This window comes from Triplophysa rosa, linkage group LG19, assembly GCF_024868665.1.
Source record: "Triplophysa rosa linkage group LG19, Trosa_1v2, whole genome shotgun sequence".
Lineage (NCBI taxonomy): Eukaryota > Metazoa > Chordata > Actinopteri > Cypriniformes > Nemacheilidae > Triplophysa > Triplophysa rosa.
In genome coordinates, this window is record NC_079908.1 from 13819712 (window position 1) to 13844574 (window position 24863).

General features: G+C 39.3%; 1 protein-coding gene across 1 annotated transcript in view; it reads right to left on the reverse strand.

Moving 5' to 3' along the window:
- Positions 1-7736, reverse strand: part of efna5a (ephrin-A5a) — a 53300-nt gene extending 45564 nt beyond the window's left edge. Inside the window, exon 1 of the mRNA XM_057360186.1 lies at positions 6785-7736. Coding sequence (XP_057216169.1) covers positions 6785-6909 — 125 coding nt within the window. The 5' untranslated portion in view covers positions 6910-7736. The remainder of the gene's footprint in view (positions 1-6784) is intronic.
- Between the last annotated feature and the right edge of the window lie 17127 nt (positions 7737-24863).

Below are 24863 nucleotides of genomic sequence, written 5' to 3' on the forward strand. Positions count from 1 at the left end.
AAGCCAACAGGTCTTAGTTAACATGTCATAGGTTGACCATCATTTTGCCAAAAGGTCTCTCTCGAAATAAGAAGTGCTTGATTGACTACGGGCTGACACTTTGTCCTGCTTCTCCGCTATGACCTGTTACTTCAGATGCCCTCTCATCCCTGCAATGTTTGCTGCCCCACGCACGCGATCCCGCTCCCGGCTGCCAGCGCTGCGCTTGTCCGCCTTGACGCTTCACTGCACCCTCTCATCGCATTACTTCTGCTATTCTAACTTTTCCATCAATTATGCACAAGAATAACTGAGGCCCGACCGCAGTAGATACATAAAAGAGGAGTGAAAGCCTTCATGATTCCCCCGTCTGCTAGCATGTTTCTCCCTTCCAATGATACTAGCGCCGGGGCAGCAATGCACGAGTATGTAAACAGGGTGGCACCATGGCTCAAGTGGAGTTTATTAGATCTGATCTTTGGTGGCACGGGGCCAATCGGTAAATGCAGGACTCTTTTGTGTCGTGCAATTTCGAGTTTTAGGACTAGTTCATTTAATTGGAATAAGAGGGATCGAGACGCCCGAGCGAAACTGCTAGGGATCGATAAACTGTTAATTCAAGCTGGAATCTAACGGAATTGTAGCATTGATTGAGCGCGAGGTATAAATTAAACACAGTGTGCAGGGAAAGCCATTGTAACCTCTTGATGTGCTGAAAAAAAGGTTACAAAAGAGGGGAGCCTATTCCCAAATCCACAGCTGTTCCGTTCAAAACACAAAATGGAAGCGAGTTTGAAAATGGCCGCGTGTACTCCTACACAAAAATACGAGGGAGGGAAAACAACCAAACGAACATGACTAATATGATAAAATAACTAAATTTGATCAATTAAATTGATAAAACAGACAGAAGGCTATACTGACACATACTCGTATTGAAAAAGATCATATAAATCTACGAAAAGAAACACCTGCAACATGCCAAAACACTGACCCCCAGATTCCAGTGATGGTCATCCTGACCTCATTTTCTCTACATTGCGTGTGAAGGTTTTGTTGGCTAGACTTGACTCGGAGATCGCAAACAGCGTTTAATATTTGATGGGTCCCAATGCTCGAAGCGTACTCAAATTTGTTACAAGGAAATGCTCTAGCACTTACCACAGACTGATAATATACAATAAATCTCAAACCAGATACATGAAAAGAACATCTAAAATCCCACCTGTTTTTTATATACATCGCAGAATAGAGCTAGAAAAGTTTTTCCTTTTACCTTCGTGATTTTTCTTTAAATTGGGGAAAAATATAACAAAGAACTGATAAATGTACACTGTAAAACTTTGCTGTAGTTTTTGCAGCAGGTTTGCCAGTAACTTACTGTAGATTTAATTACTACTTAACATACTTTCCAATTAGTACTGTTTTCAATTACTTTAATCAAAATGAAAACACTTTGACTTTTGAGATTCAAAATGAGCAAGAAGAGACTGGCATTAGCACAGCAACACCGTAAAAAAAATGACATTCTTCCTAAGCATTTTTCTCTTGTTTTCTGTAAAAATATTGAGAACTTCTTAAATTACGATACATTTACATAACAAGAAAAGTGACCCAAGATATTTAGTCTTGTTTTATGAAAGAAAAATATATAAACTAGGTAAGTTTAGGCTTAAAACAAAATTGTACATTAAATCTACAGTAAGTTACTGGCAAACCTGCTGCGAAATTACAGCAAAGTTTTACAGTGTATGACATTCAGAAAGTACTAAAAAATATGAACATTTTAAGAGATAGTTCCCCCAAAAATGAAAACCCATCATTTACTCACCCTCATGTTATTCCAAACCTGTATGACTATCTCTTTTGCAGAACATAAAAGATATTTTGAACATTGGACCCCACTGGCTTCCATTGTGGACACAAAACTGAGACATTTCTCAAAATATCCTTTTTCTGTTCCACAGAAGAAAGAGTCATATACAGGTTTTGAACATGACAGAAAATATATAAATAAAAAAATAAAAATACTACATTGCATTACTACATAAAGTTTTGTTATTGTTGTTCTGCCATTTTTGTTCACAAAAAGTTTGGTAAATTAAAAATGTCTCTTTGTACTTTTTCCTAAACAATATTACATTAGCTGTCTGATGGTTTTGTTGGAGCATAACCACAGCTTTAATTGCAATATGTTCACAATAACACAGCCAAAGGAGTTTAAATGGCAAAACTGTTTTTTTTTTCCAAAATATGTCCTTCAACTACATGTCTAAAAATATAAATTAATCAACCAATATTTTAATGCTCTGAATGAGTGAAATATTTCATGGAAGGCAGTGCATCAAAAATCCTAGCAAGTTCTTTCCAAATAAAAGAAAGAAAAGAAAGTTTTAAGTATTTTTCAACCATGAGTTTATAAGTTCTGCAGCTGAAAGCCGTTTTAGACCATGTTACAGACCAAGTTCAAATCTTTGAGACAAGTTTTTTAATATATAAAGCACTTTCTTTACTTTCCTGTTTTCCTTTCATTCTGACTCATGCCAAGTCAGTCCATATTTATTAGCTTAGTCTGTCGAACAAACGCTTCCTTCATTATTTCTCATTGCGATTAAATGTGCCGTAATGACGGGTACAAAGAGCAAAGCGCCCTGCGCTTTCCCTGCAAAAGAATGCGCAAAATAGTCATTAATGCATGCTACATTTTCCTCCAATTCTTATCAAGGGGGCTTAGCAAACTTTAGGGTCCTTTCAGGAGCTTTATCAGGTCATTAAGGTCTGAAGCTGATTAATATGAATGGTTGTTGAGGTTGTGGCTCTCGGAGGGAAACACAAGAGGGGTGAAGGGGTTCAGAGGAAGTGTTTTGTATCTTTACACAATGGGCCGATGACCTCCTAAGCCCTTTAGTGCCTTTCTGTTAATACCTTTAAAGACCCCAGCAAAGACATTTCACCAATCGTGGTTAAAAGCACGCAAAGTTTGAGCGGCTTACCCCCAGCAAACATAGGCACCCGACATGCATCAGTTATTAGCTAAAAGTTCAGAGAGGATAAGACACCCCTGTGATGACTCAAGCGTGACTCTGTGAAATGAAAAGAGGAATGGTTCACTTTTATTTAAAACAAGAGGCACACCCAGAATCCTCTTCTTCTAGAGTCCTGCGAGACACAAGAATGTTAACATTTATTAGCGTAGCAGCGGAGCTGAGGGTACTAGGAAGGGGCCAGCCTCCTCTCGGCATGCGAAGGCTCATCAAACAGCATGATGCTGTAGTTACCCCGCAGGAGAAACTTTCTCGCTGCTGGAATGATTCTTCTGATACCTTTTGAGAGCACCACCGCCCTAGAGGGTTAAATCAGGATGGGGGATGATTTTGGGGCTCACACCGAGAGGCCTGCGGTTCCTATCTGTAACTCTTTCCATTCTCTGGTCAGAGTCTCTTACATCCAATCACGCTTTTCTTTCGAGAGGTCCGTATATCCTCAGACAAGCCCTACTGTATGTTCTTCCTGTGTGTAAGAGCCCAAATACTTTCAACTCTGGCAAAGGTCCACTAAGATGGAAACAATGCCACCCTTTCACGGGGGACAGGGCACGGAAGAGGGGAAGATCATGCTCCTCAAACCAGTCAATATTTGGACACGATTTTTTCCAGACATTGAAAGTCCAGGCAGAACCTGGCATTAGGAGGCCAGAAGTGCCAATGAGGGAAAAAGAGGGTAAACACACAGAACAATACAAACTAAAACCCCACACAATACCACTGAACAGCTATCACAATATCAACTGGCCGCAAACCGCAAACCATGGGCTTTGTTTTTAAAGTGGGGATTAAAACTGAGCCGGCACAAAAAGGAAACCATTTGAGGTCATATTGCCCGGCGCTCCCAAGCTGGAGCTGAGAGGTGAAAAAGAGAAGGCTTTAGAAGAGATCCATGACATTTCCTATTTCTGTAGTGATGGAAAGAGAAAGACAAAGGAGAAATCGTTTAACTTTGAAATGTAAAAAACAAAAAAAACATTCCAAATCTAAACAGGACGTGCTTTGTATTCACGGCACCACCTGACAGTGAAAGCTTTAAAAACTGTAGGAAAAAGTGCCACATGTGCTATTGAGAGATTTTAGAAGCATTATCAGTTATTAAAACTGGACCCTGGACTGACTCCGTCAGGATGCCTAAATCCCTCTACCCAGCTGTTAGGTTCATTCGACAGACCTCTTTGATGGACAGCAGTATCAGCTTCCATGGCACCACATACAAAAACAGCCAGAAGATTACTGGAGGAATTCAATACTGATTCCTGGCTGATCCTACCTATCAACAACAAATAAACGGGTTTCGTTTTCAATGCAAGACTATTTTAATAAATAACGCAACAAAAAATATTTACCAACATTTGCAATTTATGTAGATGCTAAATCTAGATTGCAAGAACCCTATTCTCAGAAAAGAAGGCTACGTAGACGAGGCAACAATCAGCTCTCATGATCTCAAGCCAATCTGCTAGATTCTTTAGAAAGAACGCGTCTCAACCCAAGAAATGGCTAATCTGCGAATGAGCTGGGAAACTTCAGAGGAAATCTGCCAACTTGAATTGAATTTGTAATTGCGGGTGGCGTGGACGCCATTTTAAAAAAGCCCCAAAACTCAGTGAAGCCTGTAAGACCACCGTACGCAGAGCACGACGGAGGTTTACATTTGAATGGGTGCGCTGCAAATCTCAAGCCAAAAACTAAAGGAGCCATTCCCTCTCAAATCCTCTAAAGGATCTCTATAGACTCCACCGTACTCACTCATGTGAAAATACTCAGTCGCCTGAGTATGTTCATCGTCGATCCAAAGTGCAACTCCAATGCTTGCAAAATAGGGATTAAGAGATAAGTCTGCAGCACAATTAGAGAAAAAATGGATAAACAATTGTGTTTCTCGTTATTATAGAGAGACATTTGTCACTAAATGCCATTAGCTGTTTAAAACTTCAATTAAAGCCCTAATGTAGGCAATCTCTCTGCCACGGAGGCATTAATATTTCACGGCATAGCTAGCAAAATTGGAGTTGAACTTTTGCACAGCTGTCTCTAATGTTCGTCTGTGAAACTGTGACTGTGAAAATAATTATTTGATAAACAACTTTCATTTTTAACATTTAACAAACTTTAGTGACATGTTATAATCCAAAAAGTGCCAAGGAGGCAACTTGTTTTGAGGTTATGACTGACACGTTGCCTGATTCCGGGCCCCAAATTGGTAACAGAGAGCGCTGTTACATTATACAGCACAGCAAGATTTGAATTAGGCCATTGGGTGAGCGTATGAATGCGAATGAGAGATACTCATTTGGACAAACTCATTTATTTGCTAGAGGGGCCTCATTTTACCCCAACAAAACCCAGGCAGGGAGCCTCCGACACAAATACACACATATTCACAAGTGCGCAAACACACAAGCTATACAGACGGGGCGCGCCCTCAGATTCACCCTAACCAGAGCTCAATACTGTCAGATGATGGTTAACCGCAGCCTTGTGCTGTTATCACTGAATGTGTGACCCTTGCATGCGTTTGCCACTCATGAGCATGCACCCAACTGGGCATCAGCCACTCCTGAAACGCTTCTCTAGGTTTGACCCATTGTGTAAACCCAGCATGAGGCTGGGGTGCAGGGCAGAGAGAAAACCCCATGGCAACTGAGGAGGAACAACTGAGAATGGGGATGAGCTGGGGCGCTTTCCGTGGAGTTCCAGCAAAGACCAGAGAAGCACTAAATTTTCAAGGTGCTCTGTGAGAGGATACTGATCATCATTTTAATTTAAGTGCATGATGGGTATTCTAATAAACGGGCTTATTGTTTTGAAGCCGTTACACAAATTTTTCTCCAAATGAATAATAATGTATCAAGCGATGAATAATGACTTGAAATACTCCTGTTGATATTCAGCACACCCCAAAGCTAAGAACAGTCCCTAATACAACATACAGTAGTTTTAAGAAGTTCACATTTAGATAGAAAAGTACTCATTTCGACTTAACCACCCTGCACAGTAAAGGGGTCACAAATAAAAGAGTTATTTAAAACTAAAGATTTAACCAAGAGATTTTATAAATATTTCAAAATGAACAAACACGGACAAAGAATGTTGCCCTTTTGTACTTATGATAAGTACAAACATTTTTTCAAAGAGTTATTCTAGAATTTTAACGTTTTAAAATTGACCAGTGAACCGTGACATTTAGTTGTAATGATGTTTCTAGAGGGCAATGTCTAGGACGAGCTCGCGGTTGAGTGCCTGAAACGCACAGATAATGACTTCCTATTTTTTAAAAGCTTGTCTGTCATACTCAAAAATATAAAGACAGAAAACCACTTAAGATATTAATCATGACAAAATTCCTGAAAATAATACAAAACAACGAAACTTAAAAAAGAAATAAGCCTAAATTCTGCACCAGAAAGCACTTTTTTAAACCACTGAAATAAAACGTGATATGTCCTTTGCGTTATGAATGGCCAAGGCGCACTGAACATTTTAACAAAACTAAGTAATTTCTCAAACTCGAGCGCTGTTTTTTTCGCCACGGTAGTGTATTTTATGTCCGAAGCTCTGCGATTTAAAAAATGACTGTGTGATAACGCTGTCAAGTGTGTGCATCTCACCCAAAATATATTTTCTTAAGTTTTTTAGAAACATTAAAACTGCAAAACCCTCTACTCGGCATCAGCGTACAACTGAGTTTTCCTACCGTAAAAACAACGCTCTTAAAAATGACAAGCATTAGCTTTTGTACTGCGCAACTAACTCACCTTGGATTTGTTTGGTTCCAGTAGACGGCATAGCGATCTGCTACAACCTTAGACGCCGGCTCCAGGCCCAACACAGTCATCCACAGGCTGATACACACAAAATAAAACATTTCCACCTGCAGCATCTCTGAAAGTTTCAGTCTGTTCAATATAACACAGCGTTGGTGGATTGACCGTGACCGATCGGCAGACGGGCGTTTCGCGTATGTTTTTGTGAAATATCCCACGTGAGAAATTCTCTTTATAAAACAACTTAAATGACGCTGTACTAAAGTGTCGATAGTTCAATACAACAGCAATGGAAGCGATGCTCAAGTCTTTAAGAGTCACAGTAACATTGAATTATGAGAAGAATCGGACTGCGATTAAACATAAACACAGAAGCAGGTTACTATGTTCGCTGTCTGTCAATTGTCCGGTCTGATAATGCGTTCATCTCAAGCGCATCCTCTCTTGCGAGCCACAAATGTGTTAGTTTTCCACAAGATCATACAAATTTCAGGTCCTTGAATGTTTTTCACTTTCCATTCCAAAGCCCGTCAGACAGTCAACGCGGTTTAAACGCCGGCAAATGCAGTTAGTTGTGGTAAACGAAAACAACAGCATCCGTCCACGCGTTCCTTATTCTCCAATATGTGAATGTGAATTTCTGTTCATATAGTCAAACCTGACGTTTAAAAACTACATTTACGCAGACGTTGTCCAGATTGTTGTCCTCAAACTGTCAGGGTTCAGCGAGCCGACGCTCCGGAGAGCCAACTGCCTTCGTGGACGAAAAGCGACCAAAGCATACAAACGCGCGTCAGAACTGTATGTTTTATGGTATTCAAGATTAAATGATGTGATAGTCCTCAACAGTGAGATTCCGGACAGCTGAGTTGGTCAGGGTGCATGAGCCATGCTGTCTCAGAGAGGGAGAGAGAGAGAGAGGGGGGCAGAGAGAGGTACAGTGTCCAGCGCTCACTCTCTCGCTCTCATTGGTTTGCATTTTGAATGATGGGCGTCTCGGTTACAAAAACTACAACCCGCCTCCGAATGTGGTAGATCTTTTTTGCGGTGGTGTAATTCCCAAAACACAATAAATTCCCAGGGTACGGTCGCTTAAACGCTTTTTGCGTGCTCAACATACTTGAGTGTTTACGTTATTTTAAAGAATACCGCGCGCACGTCAAATGGGTGCCTTTATCAAACCTTTCATGGTACATTTAGATTTGCTATGTTAATCCGTCATTGTCAGCGGGAAAAAAGCGTATAAAATTGCATCGAGAACTATAAAGAGATCTGCTTCTATGTTGCCAAATAACTTACGAGAAAGGCTCAAACGCGCGAGTAAACCTCTGTATTATTCAGAAAGCGTGTTTGTTTGTGTGGGTGGTTAAGTATAGTTTGCTTTTTGAGATATTGACGCTCACGTCCTCAAAATTACAACAGTTCCCACTCGTTCTCATCTCAAGTAAATAGAGGGTTCATCTTAACGATTGGCACTGCCTGCTCCATACGCAAACCTCAAGCCCTTATACGCCCCGTAGTGGAGCGATTGAAAAGCGTCCAAAGAAACACGTGGGCACCTAATGCCAAGGCAGCAGGATGGTCTATTCAATAGACTCTATTGTGTCCGTTTCATCTCTAGCTTTTTTCTTCGCATCTTTGCAGTTTGAATAAACTACAGTAAATCAAAGGACTTACACCTTTTGTGAATGTTGGGTTTCTAATGTAAGAGATTCAATGAAGCCATTGTGCTTGGTATTGACCGATTCAGGCTTTTAAATGTGCTGTGTAATATGTTATATGTTAATATGTTAACAGCGCATTTAGGTCCATCTATCGTTGCAAACTAATGTGTCACTGTTAATCGCCTCATCTCAGACAAAGGAGCCTTTCTAAATTAGGGTCAGAGGGCATCAATATGCAGCTACGATCTCATCACAGCATCCTCCTACTCTTTTTAAATGTTATTTTCCAGCTTCTGCATTTGACTACTCACGCATTCACACTGGGAATTTAAAAGATTCGGATATTAAACCGTGCCTAGATTTTGGTTTTGCTGCGTAAAGGATAAAACAAAGTGTCGTTAAACAGCAACGCTTTAGAATATTTCCACTTCTCCCCTAGAGCCTCATTCCATACGTTTGGAATAAGCTGCCATTATATAATAACTGCATATTGTTAAAACCAAAGTCCCTTACTACACTAAGCATTCCCTGATCATATTTTGGAGGTAATTCCTGATCCTCAAAGCAATTTTATATGTTTGACTTTTTTACAACGTGATTGATGAGCACAATTTCACTTCACACCAATGTTCAAATTTACTTCCTTTCAATGTTAAACTGCTTATTGAACAAATGAATGCAATAAACAACACCTATAACAAACTTCGTCCCATTTCACATTCCCTTATATGCCGTAAGCCCCTACGTCTCTCTGCTCATCATACACCCTGCTGAACAAACTCCTGGAAGAATAAATGTTTATATCAACTGCAGGCAAGCTGTTTATTTCTCTGTATTTTAGAGTCTGGTCTTGGCAGGTTAGGCCTGAAACTAATGAAACTAACTCCAGCTGGACTGTCTGATCAATAGTCTTCTATGTGGAACAGCAACGTATACACATGCCCGTTCCATCGGTGGCAATGGAGAGCTTATCATCAACAGAGAGAGAAACTGAAGTAGATAATCAGAGCGATGATCGAGACTATATGGTTCTCAAGATGCAAACGTAATTACTGTCATTGTCTGTGATGACATCATAATGGGGGAACTTGGCGTCCTTGCCATTTCCGCACGCGAACAAAATGGCCTTTCTAATGGAGCCATAGTGGTGATTAAAAGTGCAAGTGCAAACATTCATTTAATTAACTATGATAAATGTTTAATAGATTATCCATTTGCCGTTTATTACGACTCGTGTGGCATCTTGTAAATGGCTGCCTAAAATAAAACATGAACTGAATCATCCAATTATTCCAAAATGAGAGATTTTTCTCCCTGTCCACACATTCAGCATAATGAGATGATAAAGACCTTAAAGGCGTTATTTTCAGATTCACTGACATGGTTCTATTTCTCCGTCTCTGGCAAAAGCACGCCTGGACTTGTTGTGCTTGTTTAAACATGATTTAGTTGACTAACGTGCATATGCGGTGCACGGTCTGACCTCTCTTATCTCCAGATGACCCACAGTTCACGCACATCGTACTTCTAATACCCTCCGACAAAATGGATGGGTGTAAACACATGTATTTCACTGACATGCGTGTCCCGGCTGCACATTACCACATCCCTGTGACCCATAGAACCTTCCCTGTTCAAGCTCATCGTACGAAACGGGCTCTGCGACACTGGAATGCCAACTATTCAAAAACGAGAAGTTCCCACCGTAGTTTTACGTTACCGAGGAGACTGACCGCATGTCTATGATCACAGGCGTGACAGCATAGGAGGAGAAAGATGAAGCTCTTGGGGCTGCAGGCCACTCAATGAATAAATCCGGCTCAGAACAGGACCCGGATTCATTCTCTCAACTGACATCAACTCAGTTATCAGTTTCAGTTGACTTCATTCGTGTAATCTCCCTCCCTGAACACAGTTTCAAATGACAGTCTAACAGATAAAGAAGAGCATGTCAGGAAGTATTATAGGAATCTCTTTCAACATACACAACTAAGTCCTTTGGGATTTTCTGATATAGAGTTGAGAAGACTAGGAAAAATGTAAAGAAAAGCCAACCCAGGCAAGGAATAACCAAACTCTAAAAATAAGGCAAAAAATAAGATGTACCAGCCTGATCTCACAGGAATTCATAACTATTTTACGAGGTGGCTAATTTGTGTAAATTTCATTGTGAAACATGCAAAAACATACAATTATTAGACAAAATCAATACTGAATCTCCTCCCTTATAACGTCAATGGCAGGAAGCCACACCGTATTAAAACATACAAATTAGATTGTACAAATTCATATACTTAGCCACTTTGTAAAGCAGTTACGAATTTGTGTGAGATTGTGTTGGCTGTACAGGCATCTCAACTCATTCATAAGTCAAGTTAGGTCAATTTTTAGGAGTAATTTATTTAGCGCTTTTCACATTTTTTATAGTTGCAAACCAGCTTTACATATCTTCACTGTCGGGCGGAAACCTATGTCCAAATTTGGTCAATTTCATATTTTTTCACAAATCGATGCTATTGGTCAGTCCCCATGTGGGTCTGTTATTTTTACAAATTATTAACCAATCTAAAGTGTTGAAAATAGATTGAGAGCAAATCTCTTAACTCCATTGGACACTTCAACTGGCTGAGAAGTCTCGTAACTCCACCTCTTCTTCACTCCGCGGGAGCCTCTCGGCATTACGTCTCCTGATTGAAAGTTTTTTAGACAATAACGAGTGAAAATAGTTAGGTTAGATACATTTGAGTAGGCCTGTTTTGTTAAAAATCGATAGCTGTAATTCTTCGGTGCAGAAGGAAGCCCGTGAGCCATGAAGGTAATTTCCGCCTATTAGACAGCCTAGTCAGCTCATCGTTTTTTGTATTACATCACTTATAGTTCTTAAACCTTTAAAATAGAGTTTAGGAAATTGTATGTAACCACAGTCGTTAGCTTTGGTTAACGATTGAAGCCTTTTCTCTTGTCAAGAGGCTCAACGCGACCGCTGACGTTATTTGCACGCAGATTAATTTCCGCCTATATTAGACAGCCTGTTTAACGTTTTATTTTGGTATTGCATCACTCATAGCTCTAACGTTTAAAATAGAGTTTAGGAAGATGTATGTAACCACAATCATTAGCTTTCATTAGCTTTTAAAGCCTCGTCTCTTGTCAAAAGGCTCAACGCGACCGCAGACTTTGATGAACACTGCTGGCAGCAGCGACGTCTGTGTCCTACCATTCTTATCAATGACAGCGTAATCTCGTATCTCCCTGCTCCCAAATTATAAACCTTGTATCTCCGATTAAACATGGTTTTGGGGAAATGTTGTGTTAATGTTGGTACACAACAGTATATGATAGCAATATAAGGTATAATACCAACTTTAACGATACAATGTTTAATAAAATTAACTTCCTGAAAAATAATGGTTTTGGAGATACGAGGATTCCGCCCGACAGTGACGATATATTATATTTTTAAAAAAAGTAATATATATGTAATATATCCACAAATACAATAATGTAATTTACAAAAATATGTCTATTCTCTTATCAGTGCTCTGAGATCTGTATAGCAGGAGACCGGGGCTAGTTGTCACAGTTTTTTTCCTCCAGTGAATATTTCATATGGTAGGTTAAATTTTCAGTTTCGGTTTAGACGCATACATTAAAGTCTTGGTTACAAAAATAGAATATTTCTTATTATGACCTAAAATAATAGTTCATATTATAATAGTTCATACTGCCATCACTAAATCTGCCATTAAATAATAAATAATAAACAAAAGTAAAAATAATTGTGAAACACAAACACAAATGTAAAGTAACATTATCAAAACACCAAATTACCAAACTATTCTTTGCAGACAAACACTGTAATAAATACATATAACATTTAAAATGTTGTGTGACAACTAGCCCCGATATCCCCAATAGTGATTTATCAATTGTCTGGGATTCCCATTATCTTAACAGCTTTCTATGAACGTCGACCCATGATAAAGCACTTAACACACTCACTCAGCACTCTTTGACAGAAAAGCATTTCCACTGAAAATGGCACTTGTTAAGGACAGGTCCTCATGGAGAAAGGAAGTCTTAGGAGATAAGCATACGCAGTAACAATCCAAGACCTTGTGTATGTGACAGCCAGCATACACGCTTCCTATCAAATAAGACCATGAATTCCCTGTTGCAGGCAGAGATCTGCATGTTTCAGGGCCCTCGCTGGTAGAAAAGGGAATACACCGGGAAAAAAGAGGAATGTCTGGCTTCATTACGGAAAGATACCTGACCCTCCGGTGGGATCCACAGTGTGTGAATGAAACAGGCAGATGTATTTCAATAAAGCCGGAGAGCCAGCGGTGGCCTTTTACTCAGCCTGAAAAGACACTGCCTGCTCAAGTCATTCCTCGCATGTTTTGCTGATGATGACTGACATGTCGAATGAGAAAGAGTCGCTTGTGAAAAGAATATTGAAAAGATGGTTACAGCAGCCGAGTCCGGCTCGCATTGTTTTGGGAATAAAAGATTGAAGCTTCTGAACAATCTGTTTACACCAGCATGCATTTTCATGCCGAAACTGTTTTCTTTCCCATTAAAATAATCCAATGTTCAACTGTACTCCGCTCCGAGGCACCCCTCAACATTTGAGCAACGATATTACGGCGTTGGAACAGTAAGCAGCTGGTGTCTCAGCGTAGTCATGTCACGGGTGAGCGCCCGTGACCTTTTTATCCGCCCGCGGTAGAAAAGCACCACAAGGTGACCACGGATCGCGAAGATCCCCGCAAACACGACGGAACCACAAATTGTCCGTGGCACGAAACCAGCTCCTGTCATGGCATGAAAGCTGCTGTCATTTCTTTCTGACTTCTCTCATCTCACTCCTAATCTAAGAGCTAAACATTGCTGACACAGAGAAATGATTTATTGGTTGCTTGATGCATTTAATAGCTTCCTTATTAAGATTTACGACATCTGTCAGGCCTATGATTCATTAGTTTGAACTGCTCTTCTAAGCACAACTTGGACTAACTTACAGATCTCAGATTAGGAAGTATCTATTAAGACTTTTTCCGAGTTGGTCTTAACTTTAGATATTTGGAGGGTATGTTGCACGGCCTGTTATCACAGGGTACACCCTTTCTTTGTTCGTGAGCGGTTTCGGCCGTACTGCTGGAAGAGAGTGAATGGCGAGGCTCATGTTGTGGAGGGTCTTTTACAGAGTCAGGGGTCAGTGCCAGACTCCTGATGCGTGGCATAATAATGAGCTGCCTCCTCACTCACCCTGTCAGGATGCATTAGCGCTGGAACGTCTCACACTTTTTACCGCTCTCTCTCTACCTCCGATCAGATCGGCCCTCGTGCTCACAGGGTCCTATTTTACCCAGCCAAATCTAGTCATGGGACCTTATTGGTATGTGGGTCATTCAATAACAGAAGAGCCTTTTCTGGTTTGATAAAAGATTTTTTTCATTTTTTTGAAAATAATGTGCTTAAGTGTTAATAAATTGCCTCAAGCTAAATTATTTTTTTCAAGTGCTGGTATATAATTATGCCTTCCAAAACATAACAGGGTTGACAGTTTTACAGTTTAATTTGAATTACTTGCGCTCCCGGTAGCGAAGCTACAAGGTCCCTCTCAGAAAGAAAATTGAATGCCGACATCAGTTTTCACGTTTTAATTATGAATTGATTACAACACAAAATCAAAGCAACAGGGTTGACACTTTAAGATGTTCCCTGCTGATAAACTTGCTGATAAAATTCCTGTCATAAAAAGATGAGATCGCCATAAAGAATTCATTGTTAAGTTTTTCTACACATACTGTAGGTACATGAGGGACACAGAACACCCCTGTTTGGTAGAATGAACCACCTATGACATAATCAAAGATAAATTGGCTGTTAAATCTGTGAATTATGACTATTCCCTAGTTTACGGTGCATGCGTTTACCCCTAATCCCAGAAATGTACCAGTAATCCACAGCGCAGTAAACATGGGGGGTGGTGGATTAATCGTACAGGCATGCATTCGAGGGTGGCCCGGGAAGCCTGGACATTGTCATGCTTCCACCATTCCGTGCATGGGTTGTTTCACAGACGTTTGCTCTCTCACGATCAGGGTACTTTTAAAACGCATCCATTACTCAAAGAGAAAAAAACACGGTGCTTACAGGAGAGACAAAGGTGGTAAGTGAACGCTGGCCTAATGCATCAAACACCCTAAACTCAGCGGGGAAAGAAAACACCCCATAGGTTGCACAGGTGACAGTTTACCTCACCCAAAACAAACAAACCTCCACGCCATGTGTGCTCCAAAACACTCACACTTCTTAACATATTGCATACGTGCTCTAAAGCAAACATGTATGTACTTCCACAAACACCTTGAGCTACTTTTACACTGTAAACCGGTTTATGAGCACCAGCAGCGGAGCGGTGGAATTTTAGCAGTGGTGAAATGGTCAAACTCCATCTGTGCTCCCTAGAGACCTCCCCACAGAGCTTGAGAGAAGGTGTTTTTTTAAGCACAGCATTTTTCTTCCAGCGGTAACTGCAAAAATGTGCTCTGTGGGATTACAGAGACGTTCTAATGAGACCGTGAGGGCCAACACTGGATCACATCAAGGGCCCCTCTCACTTCACAATCAGATTCTTTTGTGGGAACGACCGCGGTCGGGACAATGGCTCCGATATGGAAGCGGGCTATGTTGAATGTGGTGGCTGAAATGTAAAGGAAAGGAAGGGTTTACTGTGATTAGTGCAGAAGATGAGATTTACGGTCTCCAGAGAACCATCCGTAATGATATGTGAGAGGAAGGCCGCCTCATTACTATGCTACACACCGCCAGTCTAGTCATGGGCCACCATCTTTCACAAATCCAATAACAGTTCAGAAGACAAGGTAACATATTTTACGGGTAAGTATGAAATTGAGTGGAGGAGTAGGAATTCTGAATTGCGTTGCATAAAATATGATTACGGGGAATTACAAGGGCTGAATTCAAAAGAAAACGGGAGGCGAATTCGAGCTTGCTACGATTAAAGAAAAATAAGCGCATATTACACAAACAGATGTTATCGGGGACGCAGAAGCTGTTCTTTGAATAGCTCGGGATTCTGAGCCAAACTGAACATTCGACTCCAATTTTAGCCTTAAACAGTGAATAAGGAGGTAATCTAGAATGGATCAAATTGAATCAAGCTAAACAGATTTCTTAAACACAATGTGCTTCTGTTACCTTTCGAAATATCCATTTGCAAGTACAGTGAACCGGATACATCAATGGGTTAAGAGCTTTGATGAACCTTTACAATTAGGGTGTATCAGTGAAAACGTTTGTATACCGTAATGTGTTTCTAAACAATAATCACATTCTGACTTTCTGACTTGGTGTGTGAATCACCGAGAGAACAGAAGCACAGTTTACGACTGTACTCAATCTACCCCACTCACTCCGTATGAACATGCTGTTCTTTTCCATTGCAAATGCAGTTCAATGAATAAAATTATAACAAATTATGTAGATTGTTTGACCCAACAAGCTGTCAAAAGACTTACGATTGAAATTCAATCTCGCCCTCAAAAAGGAATGTTACAAATTTGCCAATTATCAACAACTCAATTACAAATGCGTGTTGCATGCTGCTCTTTAGCTGCAAAATGCCAGCAAAGGGTGAAGAGAAGTCATGCTAAAACCAAATAAGGTTTTCACTGCAAGAAATGAACTTGTTTTGCCGAATATAAAAAATTCTTAAATCAAGATACATTTACATGACAAGCAAAGTGCTATGATGTTAAATCTTGTACACTGAAAGAAAATATTAATGATAATAAAGATTTAATGACATTATTAAAAGTACTAATATTCTGGCAGAAAAAAAATAATATTAACTATTTGTAAAGTAAAATTGCAGGTTTTTATTGTTATTTTAAGTGAATTTGCAGTTTATTTCTGTAATTTAACATTTTTAGCAGATTTCAAAAATATGTGAAAAATCTTTTAAACAAAAATGTAAAATGACACTTTCTACAGTTTTAATTAATATTAATACTAACAATATTATAAATATTAAAATTGAGTATTATAATTAAGTATTTATTTAAAAGTAATTAAGTACTTAATTCAAGTGGGCAGATATTTCTTCTTGTTTTAAGAAAACAAAGATTTAATATCTCAGATATCTCACTTTTTTCATTTATCTTGGTTTTAGAATTTGTTGCTAATTGTTCCGAAAAGCAAGACAAAAATACAAAGTAAGAAATTATATTTCTGCAGTGTATTGTGCCAGACAGAATATTAACAGAAAGCTTTATTCCTCTCTATGTTATCATAATGTTGTTAACAGCTCCAATAGCTAGTGCAAATATCTATCATCCAGAATAACAATGAATAACCGTTACACAGAACCCATTGCGGGCAACCTTATAAGGAAGCGGCGTTCTATAAAACCCCTAGATAATTGATTGTGAAAGACAAGCAAGCCACTAACATTTCTATATGCTTCGTAAAGACTAAGACATCTTATGAAGCAATTTCACAGTTCACATGTCTACCCGCAAGTCGGTATAAAGGGAGGCCCTTGCCCTTTACCGTGTGGTTGATCATTCAGAGATGACCCAGTACTGTTTGCAAGGCTGGCACACCAATGACCCCCGTGGCATTTACCCCCATCCCAGCGAGAGCAGTGGCTGCCATTTAGCGCCACATAATGACCGTGGTATTTACCCAGGGTTGTACGATTTCATAATGGCTGCAAGCTGTTTATTGGCCAGGACGGATAAGAGACTGGCTCTGGCCCGGTGTGATGTCACGGCCTCCCCCGGGAGGAGAGACAATTATTTGTTAAGCGGACGTTGGCGTCGAGTTCAACGCGCCAGGCTGAAAATCGCTCCCCGGCACCCAGGCTCTGAATGATGGACAGTTTCCACTGACTCCCCGGAGGGTCCTGATGAATGTGAATTGGTTTAATGAGCCTTTACAGACGAAAGCGATTTCAGGATGCATATTTTATTTCACATATCCGGCGCTTTCGCAGATCCATTTGTCACAATCCATAGCATACCTTTGTGCGTGCGCGTTAAGAGAAGTTGAGGGAGGGAGAGGGAGCGATAAATGGAAAAGCAAAAAATGGAAAGGGGTCCGTGCCAAATGGCATGAAAAATACATTTGAGTTCATAGAATTTTCTCATCTTCACTTTGAGCTTCAATGTCAGGTCTGCTCCATTCTCTGTGTTTACCTGCTCCTCTAAAGTATTTCTGCGATCACACCGCCAGACTGGCAGATGAAACATCTCAATGATTACAATAATACTGTACGCGTCTCACTCCGCAACAATGAGATCGGCTCTTGAGTAAAGACACTTTCTGCAATCGATATCACCCCTCTGTTAAAAATGAAATGTATTGATCTACGCCACCCCGGGCAGCTTTACAGATTGAGCCAGAACAAATCTCCAAGTATTGAAGACCCAGCCTGAATATCGAAAACTTTTTTCACATATTTTCTGCATCTAACATGCAAAAGAACATCTTAAATGTGAATAAACAAAGCAGGATTTAGTGAACATTTAGTAGTGCGGAGCACACGACCACCAGCCGGCGGTGGTTGTTGTGCGCTAGTCAATGTAACCGATACATCAAGGACAGACAGGTGCTATGAAGAGAACATCCACTGAGTGACATGTTCCTTAAACATCCATTCTTCATCTACCCGGGAGAATAACATTTCATTTACCTACATCTCTATGGGGACACTTATGGTAACTGAATCTTATAGGGAATTTACACTTGGTCACTTAATGTGCTTTACTGACCACATAGCTATTTATTCATTGGAAGATCATCTGTACATGACCTCTAAAACAAATTAGAGACGGAAAGCAATCTGATCACTTCAACCATCACAGGAGGTGCTAGATGATGCATACTAGATGGCAACATATGTAAACCTTATGAATTCCAAGGTAAAGTTTGCTAGCCCTAAAAATAGTAAAACTGGGCTGTCAAGTTCACACGCACTTTTGCTTCATTTTTAGCAAACTAGGTTCACATCCTAAAAACTAACCAGAAAAACAGGACTGCCACTCAAAAAATATGATAACTTTCCTGAATGACATATCTATAAAAGCATATCTTTAAGGACACAGAAAGCGCACACATTTAACAATCTAAAGGATACGATGTACAATTTAATTAACTATTATTTGAGGCTTTAACATGTTTTAAACTGTTTTAGCATTCAAGTCAACCCGTGTCTGTATTTAATTCAGTGCATAGTGGATACTGACAGGCGGGGAAGAGAGCCTCTTCTCCAGACTGACACATGAAACAACGTGCCAAACAAAGAGCCCGTTCTCTCTTTCTCCGAATAATTAGCGTGCGAGAGAGTAGCGAGCAGAAACATCATGTCACAGGTATGCTTCATTTAGCCGGATCTCCTCTCATTAACAGCCCATCACAGCGCTCCAGCCAATTCTCACCAAACGCCATAACATTCCCTAGTGTTTAATCCCTGAGATCTGCTGATACTTGTTGATCTCACACCGTGCCTTGATTAGTTCAGGAACTTCAAATGTGGCATGACAGCGATAACAAACAGATAAAACCCAAAAGTTCTGTTCGCTTTTTGTAAAAACAAGTCAAAGACATTTCACTGTAAAGCATTTCAACCCAACTTCAACGGCAGTCCTAAAACTTTGAAGAAAAAGTTCATCTCACCTCAATATACAGGAGTGTTGAGTCACTTGCATAAAGAGTTTAATGATCTTGAAAACCTTTTGTAGACAAAACAGTTATGTGGAGAAAAAAATCTGACAAAACAAACATTCTCTTAATTTATTTTTAATTAATTACCTGAAACAAACAATTAAGAAAAAGCATTTGATAAGAGCGCAGAACAGATGGGAGCTATTTTCATAAATTATTAAATTAGTTTCCTATGTGTTTTTATTGCTCTTAGGGCATGACATTTTTTGCAAATTCAAGGCAAATAGTGGCTACTTTCACGATGTTAAAATATACATAGTAACACACTAGAAAATAAAAATATTTTTTAGTTACAATACAATTCATATAGCTACACTTCCTGTGTTATTTCATAGTCTTGATGAGTTTATTATTATAAACATGGGGAAAATATAAATAAATATAAAAAGATAAATAAACAAAATATAAAATACTATGAAAAAACGATAGCATAGGCCTAAGTACAGTAAAAGCAGCAAACAATAAAGCAATAAACATTAAATTTATTCATGAAGCAGTGCATGCTGGGAACACAAGTTAGATTTTACAGTATACTGTATTAAGTTCATTGCACTTAATGTATCCACTCCAAATTTACAATAGATTAAACTAATAAAAGTATCAAAACTCTCATAAATTATCCTACATGAATGTTTATTGTTTTATTGTTTGCTGCTTTTACTTACGCTGTTGCTGGGAAATATAAATACAGATAAATATAAATAAAGTATAAAATAAATACATTATAAATAGTGTGACACTATTGAACAGTAATCTCAGTTGCTTTTGGATTGTTTATTGGTTCGGTGTTACTTAGGAAGTTATATACTATATCCATCTTGCGTTTCTAATTCAGCAATGTATATCAAACAACAAATGATTAAATGCCACACAAAACTCATTCCGGTGAAATGAATATTATATTGCATTACAAAAACGCAAACAATGACTGGAGGGTTAATAGACGAAATCTTCTACAAAATAAATTCTCAATTTCATGCTCCTAAATCTTTTCCAAGAGCCTTGACATTGCCCCATTGAAACGATCTGAAGAGCCAATAAATTAAAATATTCAACTGGACGCACATGGCCGCCAGCACATAACTCACATACTATGCTGACAAATAAACCGATGAGCTCTGAATAATCACCATCTGACAAATAACTATGAACGATAACACAGCAACCGCATAAGTAAAAGCAGCACACAATAAAGCAATAAACATTCATCACTAAAATGTATTATGCCCCCGTGCATGCTGGGAACAACCGCAGAAGTTACATTTCACAGTATATTAAGTTCATTACACTCAATGTATCCACTCCAAAATTACAATGGATTAAACTAATAAAAGTATCAAAACTCTCAAAAAAATCGAAACGAAATGGCAGAAATGATCAAACAATCCAAAACTTATGTAAACATATGCAATGGCATAAATAATGATAAAAACAACGTTAAGAATACTTTAGGATTTTATGTGAAAAACAGTTGGCTACAAAAAATACTTGAGCTGGGTTTTTTACAAGGCAGGGTCATAAAAAATGATTTCATTGGAATTAAGTTAATTCTATTATAAAGGCACATGCATCTGTTTAGCAATATTCCTATGTACCTAACTTTTTTAAGCATACCACTGACCGTATGTGTGTATGACTTTAGCTCGGTGACATTAGCTCGCATTTGACCCCGAAAGATCTGTGACCGAATCAAAGTTGATCATTCATAATTTCTGTGTGAAATTAAAATTGGTAATTTTCTCTCTCTCTCCTCGTAAGCCTCTGAAGTGTGTAGACTGTACAAACAGCGCAATGATTCGATTTGCGTGACCTTTAATTGAATGATAAGATCTGATGAACCGCACCGCTATTTCCAAACATCATATGATGCTGACGTATTCCAGTCAATACCCCTGTCAACTCTGTTTATTCAAATGCAGCTCACAGCAACCGCATCAGTACGTTTCATCTTTCTAGCACAGGAGCGCAGATATAAATAAAGTTGTCATGTCGGAGAGAAATATAAGTGAAGTGGGCGATAAACCGTGCGGCTCTCCCTAATCTGTGAACAGCCTGACTGAGTTCACCCGTCTGAGTCGTCTGCACTTTGGCTCAATCTGTCTGGCCTGTGTAGATGCTCTGACTGATAACATTCACACTGCGGAGGGTCGGATTGAACAAACTCACCTCATTCGCTCACCAGCTAAAGGTGCGAGGGTCCAGGGGTCACAGCTGAATCCACAGATTAGTTCACTGCTCTCGGTTAGGCAAATCTGATCATTCCACCCCCTCGAAAAGGAGGCAATTCATCATAGGCGCCTATAAATCACACAAGTTGACCCACTGAACGCATTCCACAACCTCAGGTCCTCGAACCTGTTTATCTTTCTCTCTAAACAATCTATGCTCCTGAAGGACAAATTCAATGGGCAGAGAGGCATCTGTGTAGTAAAACGAGTATTGCACAGCAAATTGCGGGGACAAAAAAGCAAAAGATCCATAAACGGGGGCTATAAATGGGTAAATGCGTGTCTCTTCCTCCACCTGCGACAGGGAAATAGAGCCGAGCGGTCACTGTGGATTTTCTCAGAGTGTGGCTAATTTAGATAAGCTAAGCTAACATACTTGAGGCGATGGTGCTTCACCGCCTCAGAGAGGAGAAGAATGTAAACAAAGGGTTTGTACTGAGGCCCCTGTTCAAAGGGAGAGCTGCATACCCAGAGCACCTGCGTGACTGCAGGAGATGGTCTGTTCATGCTAAGCGTTTAATGACCAACTTTAATTGGACTATCAATGCTGACGACAGAAGGCCTGAACGCCAGAGGGCCGGGTTACCATCCAAGATCTCATTTCATTAGCTGGTTTCTCAATGACACACAGTTTCCTGTAGCAAGGTTAGAATCATTAACTAAAGACTAGCACAAAGATACATCTTTGCTTTAAAACAATAATTTGTTAAAGCTCCAAAGCAATCCATTATTTTGCATCCGTATCACCATCACTGTTTAAAGGAATAGTTCGCACAAAAAGGAAAATGATCTCATACCTCGTGCCTTCCCGGATGAATATGACTTCCTTTCTTCATCTAAATGCAAATGAATGATAAAATCGCAGAACATTCAAATAAATTGCAGTTTTATGTGTTTTACTTAGTCTTATGTGTTGAAGTCAAATGACGCCAGACTGACATGTCTCGACGGATATCTCAATGTATAAATCATTAGTATCGGCATACTGTTTTTAGTTTTGGTATGGAGTGCAGCTTTAAAGGGATAGTTCACTCAAAAATGAAAATTCACAAAGAAAGATATTTGGATGAATGTTAGCAACAAAAGATTTTCTGGGGCACCGTTGACTATCATTTTTGACTACCCCAGAAATCTCAGTTGCTAACATTCTTCCAAATATCTTTCTTTGTGTTCAACAGAACAAAGAAATGTATACATGTTTGGAATTAATTCAGTCCCAATTCCCAAAATAAAAAAGGAATGTTTTTGGACAATGAAAATCAAACCTCATTCTACCATCAAACCACACATTTGTACAACAATACAATGACAAGTTAATTAGAAGTACAAAGAAAAAAAGCTTTAATCATTTAAATAAAACCAGGCTAAATTCTTAGAGAGAAACAACAAGAGCAGGAAAAAAATGGTCAGCGCCTCTCATTGTCACCCTAGAAGTAATTTACGTTTATGGGCAGCCGTGTGTGTTTCCAAGACAGCGTGTCTGTTCTCACAGTTATTTAAGTTAAAGATGACTGGCAGGCCCAGACGGTTAGATTTTTTCCCTCCAAGTTCAGCAAAAATGCATGGAATTCTGTGGCATGGATTTAAAGATGCCTTCAATAATTACTGGTAAATGTTACGCAGGCTGACATGTCATCAAAAACGCAAATGTTTTCAATTTCTGATGCCATTACACACATCTTTAGAATCCGTCATCGCTTGAGAGAAAGTCTCAGATAAGGGAGGTTATGAAAATACTCCAGTTTAGTAAGTAGTTTTCAGCTTTTAGCGAATTCTGCCCCGCTCGATGTAAAATAAAACATAAAGCTTTTATTAAATATAACTGAAGCCTTTCACTAGACTAGAGCATCAATTTAAACAGATTTGACGTTTAGAAAAGTATTATTAATTTGTTCAGACGTTTCAAAAATAGGAAAAAATGCACCTTTAAAAAACGTGTTAAATTAATTCAAGTAGGCAAAATGTTTAAGAAACAAATATTCAGGCAGGGGATATTTATGATTTCCTGAATGACGGGTGTTCTGCAGATGCCGTGTGAGCCTTGTGAGTGGGAGAGTTAAGGAATAGCAAAGGCAGAATCCAGGAATTGTAAAGGAATCCTGTTTTGTTTTAGCCCGTCCTATTTGTAGACGGCTCTTCCAGGATGTCCTGTGTCACCATGTCCTGGGTTAATGTTAATGGGCCTGCATTGCATGGGAAAAGGTTACAAAAACCAGACACATTACATCGTGCACGCAAGTTTGACAGCAGCTAACATATAACATAGCGTCCTCTTGTGGAAACTATTAACCCACCCCAAGGCTCTTTTCATTAACGACTCTCTTCATGTAATTCTCAAAGCGAGTTCCTAATTTTGCAAAAACTTGTGTGCATTGAAGTGATAAATGCAGGCGTAATTATCTTCCTCTGAACAAAGCTATAATAATTCTGCACATTCCTCACTGCGGATGCCCTATGGCGAAACCAATTGGGGGTCTTATTAGCAGCAACCCTCTCACTAACAACCTTTAATACTCAAAGAGGCAACATGGCCTTTTAATTCGCAGGGCCAAAGGTCTGAATCTCTTTAGCACTATGCACAGACACCGTCTCTCTGTGAGCTCCTAGTGATTTAGAGTTCTCTCTCCCTAAAAGTCTTCTTTTAATCCTCTTCTGTAGTTCAGTTTATTCAACCCTGACACCCCGCTCCTCTCACCCGACGGGGAATGACGCGGGCCGGCTGTGTCCAGCGCTTGGCGTTTCGGCTTGAGTGATCGCCATTAAACTCATTTCAGGGTAGACAGCAGACGTGCAGGTGGAGCTACAAACAGGACTTTGTGTTACATGATGGAAGAGGTGGAAGGGTGGTGCCAAAAAGAACACAGTCGAAGCCAAAAAACATCTGTAAAATGATGATGATTGCAGGGGTATTACTCATATTGAGCCTACACACACATGTATTAAAATGTTCCCTGTTGTTAGAGAAATATAGAGGTAGAGAATAATAAAGAGAGTTTTGAACTACGAAGACGTGTATTGCTGTAATTGATGTCAATGTACTTTATGCGGTTTGTTTTCGGTCTCCACAGCGTGAGAGCAATGTTGTTTAAAATGCAGAGAGGAAACATTATTAGGTCTGGGCACATACAAAGTGCTTGGGTTCACTCAGACTTGCAAATGTAATTAAAACGGTAAGTGTAATCTAACACAACCAAACAGATAAAAGACAACTAGTTTTCAAAAAAAAAAATCAGTAAAAAAAAGATATTTATATTTGTACATGTAAATGAACCTCGTATCTCCACATTTCGTGATTTTTATTTTTTGCCATAAATCATTATTATTATTATTAGTCACCCTTTATGTTTGTCACTGCATTTTGCAAATATCTAACCAAATAAAAAGTCTTACTTTGTAGTAAGTACTTGTCAACTTTGACAA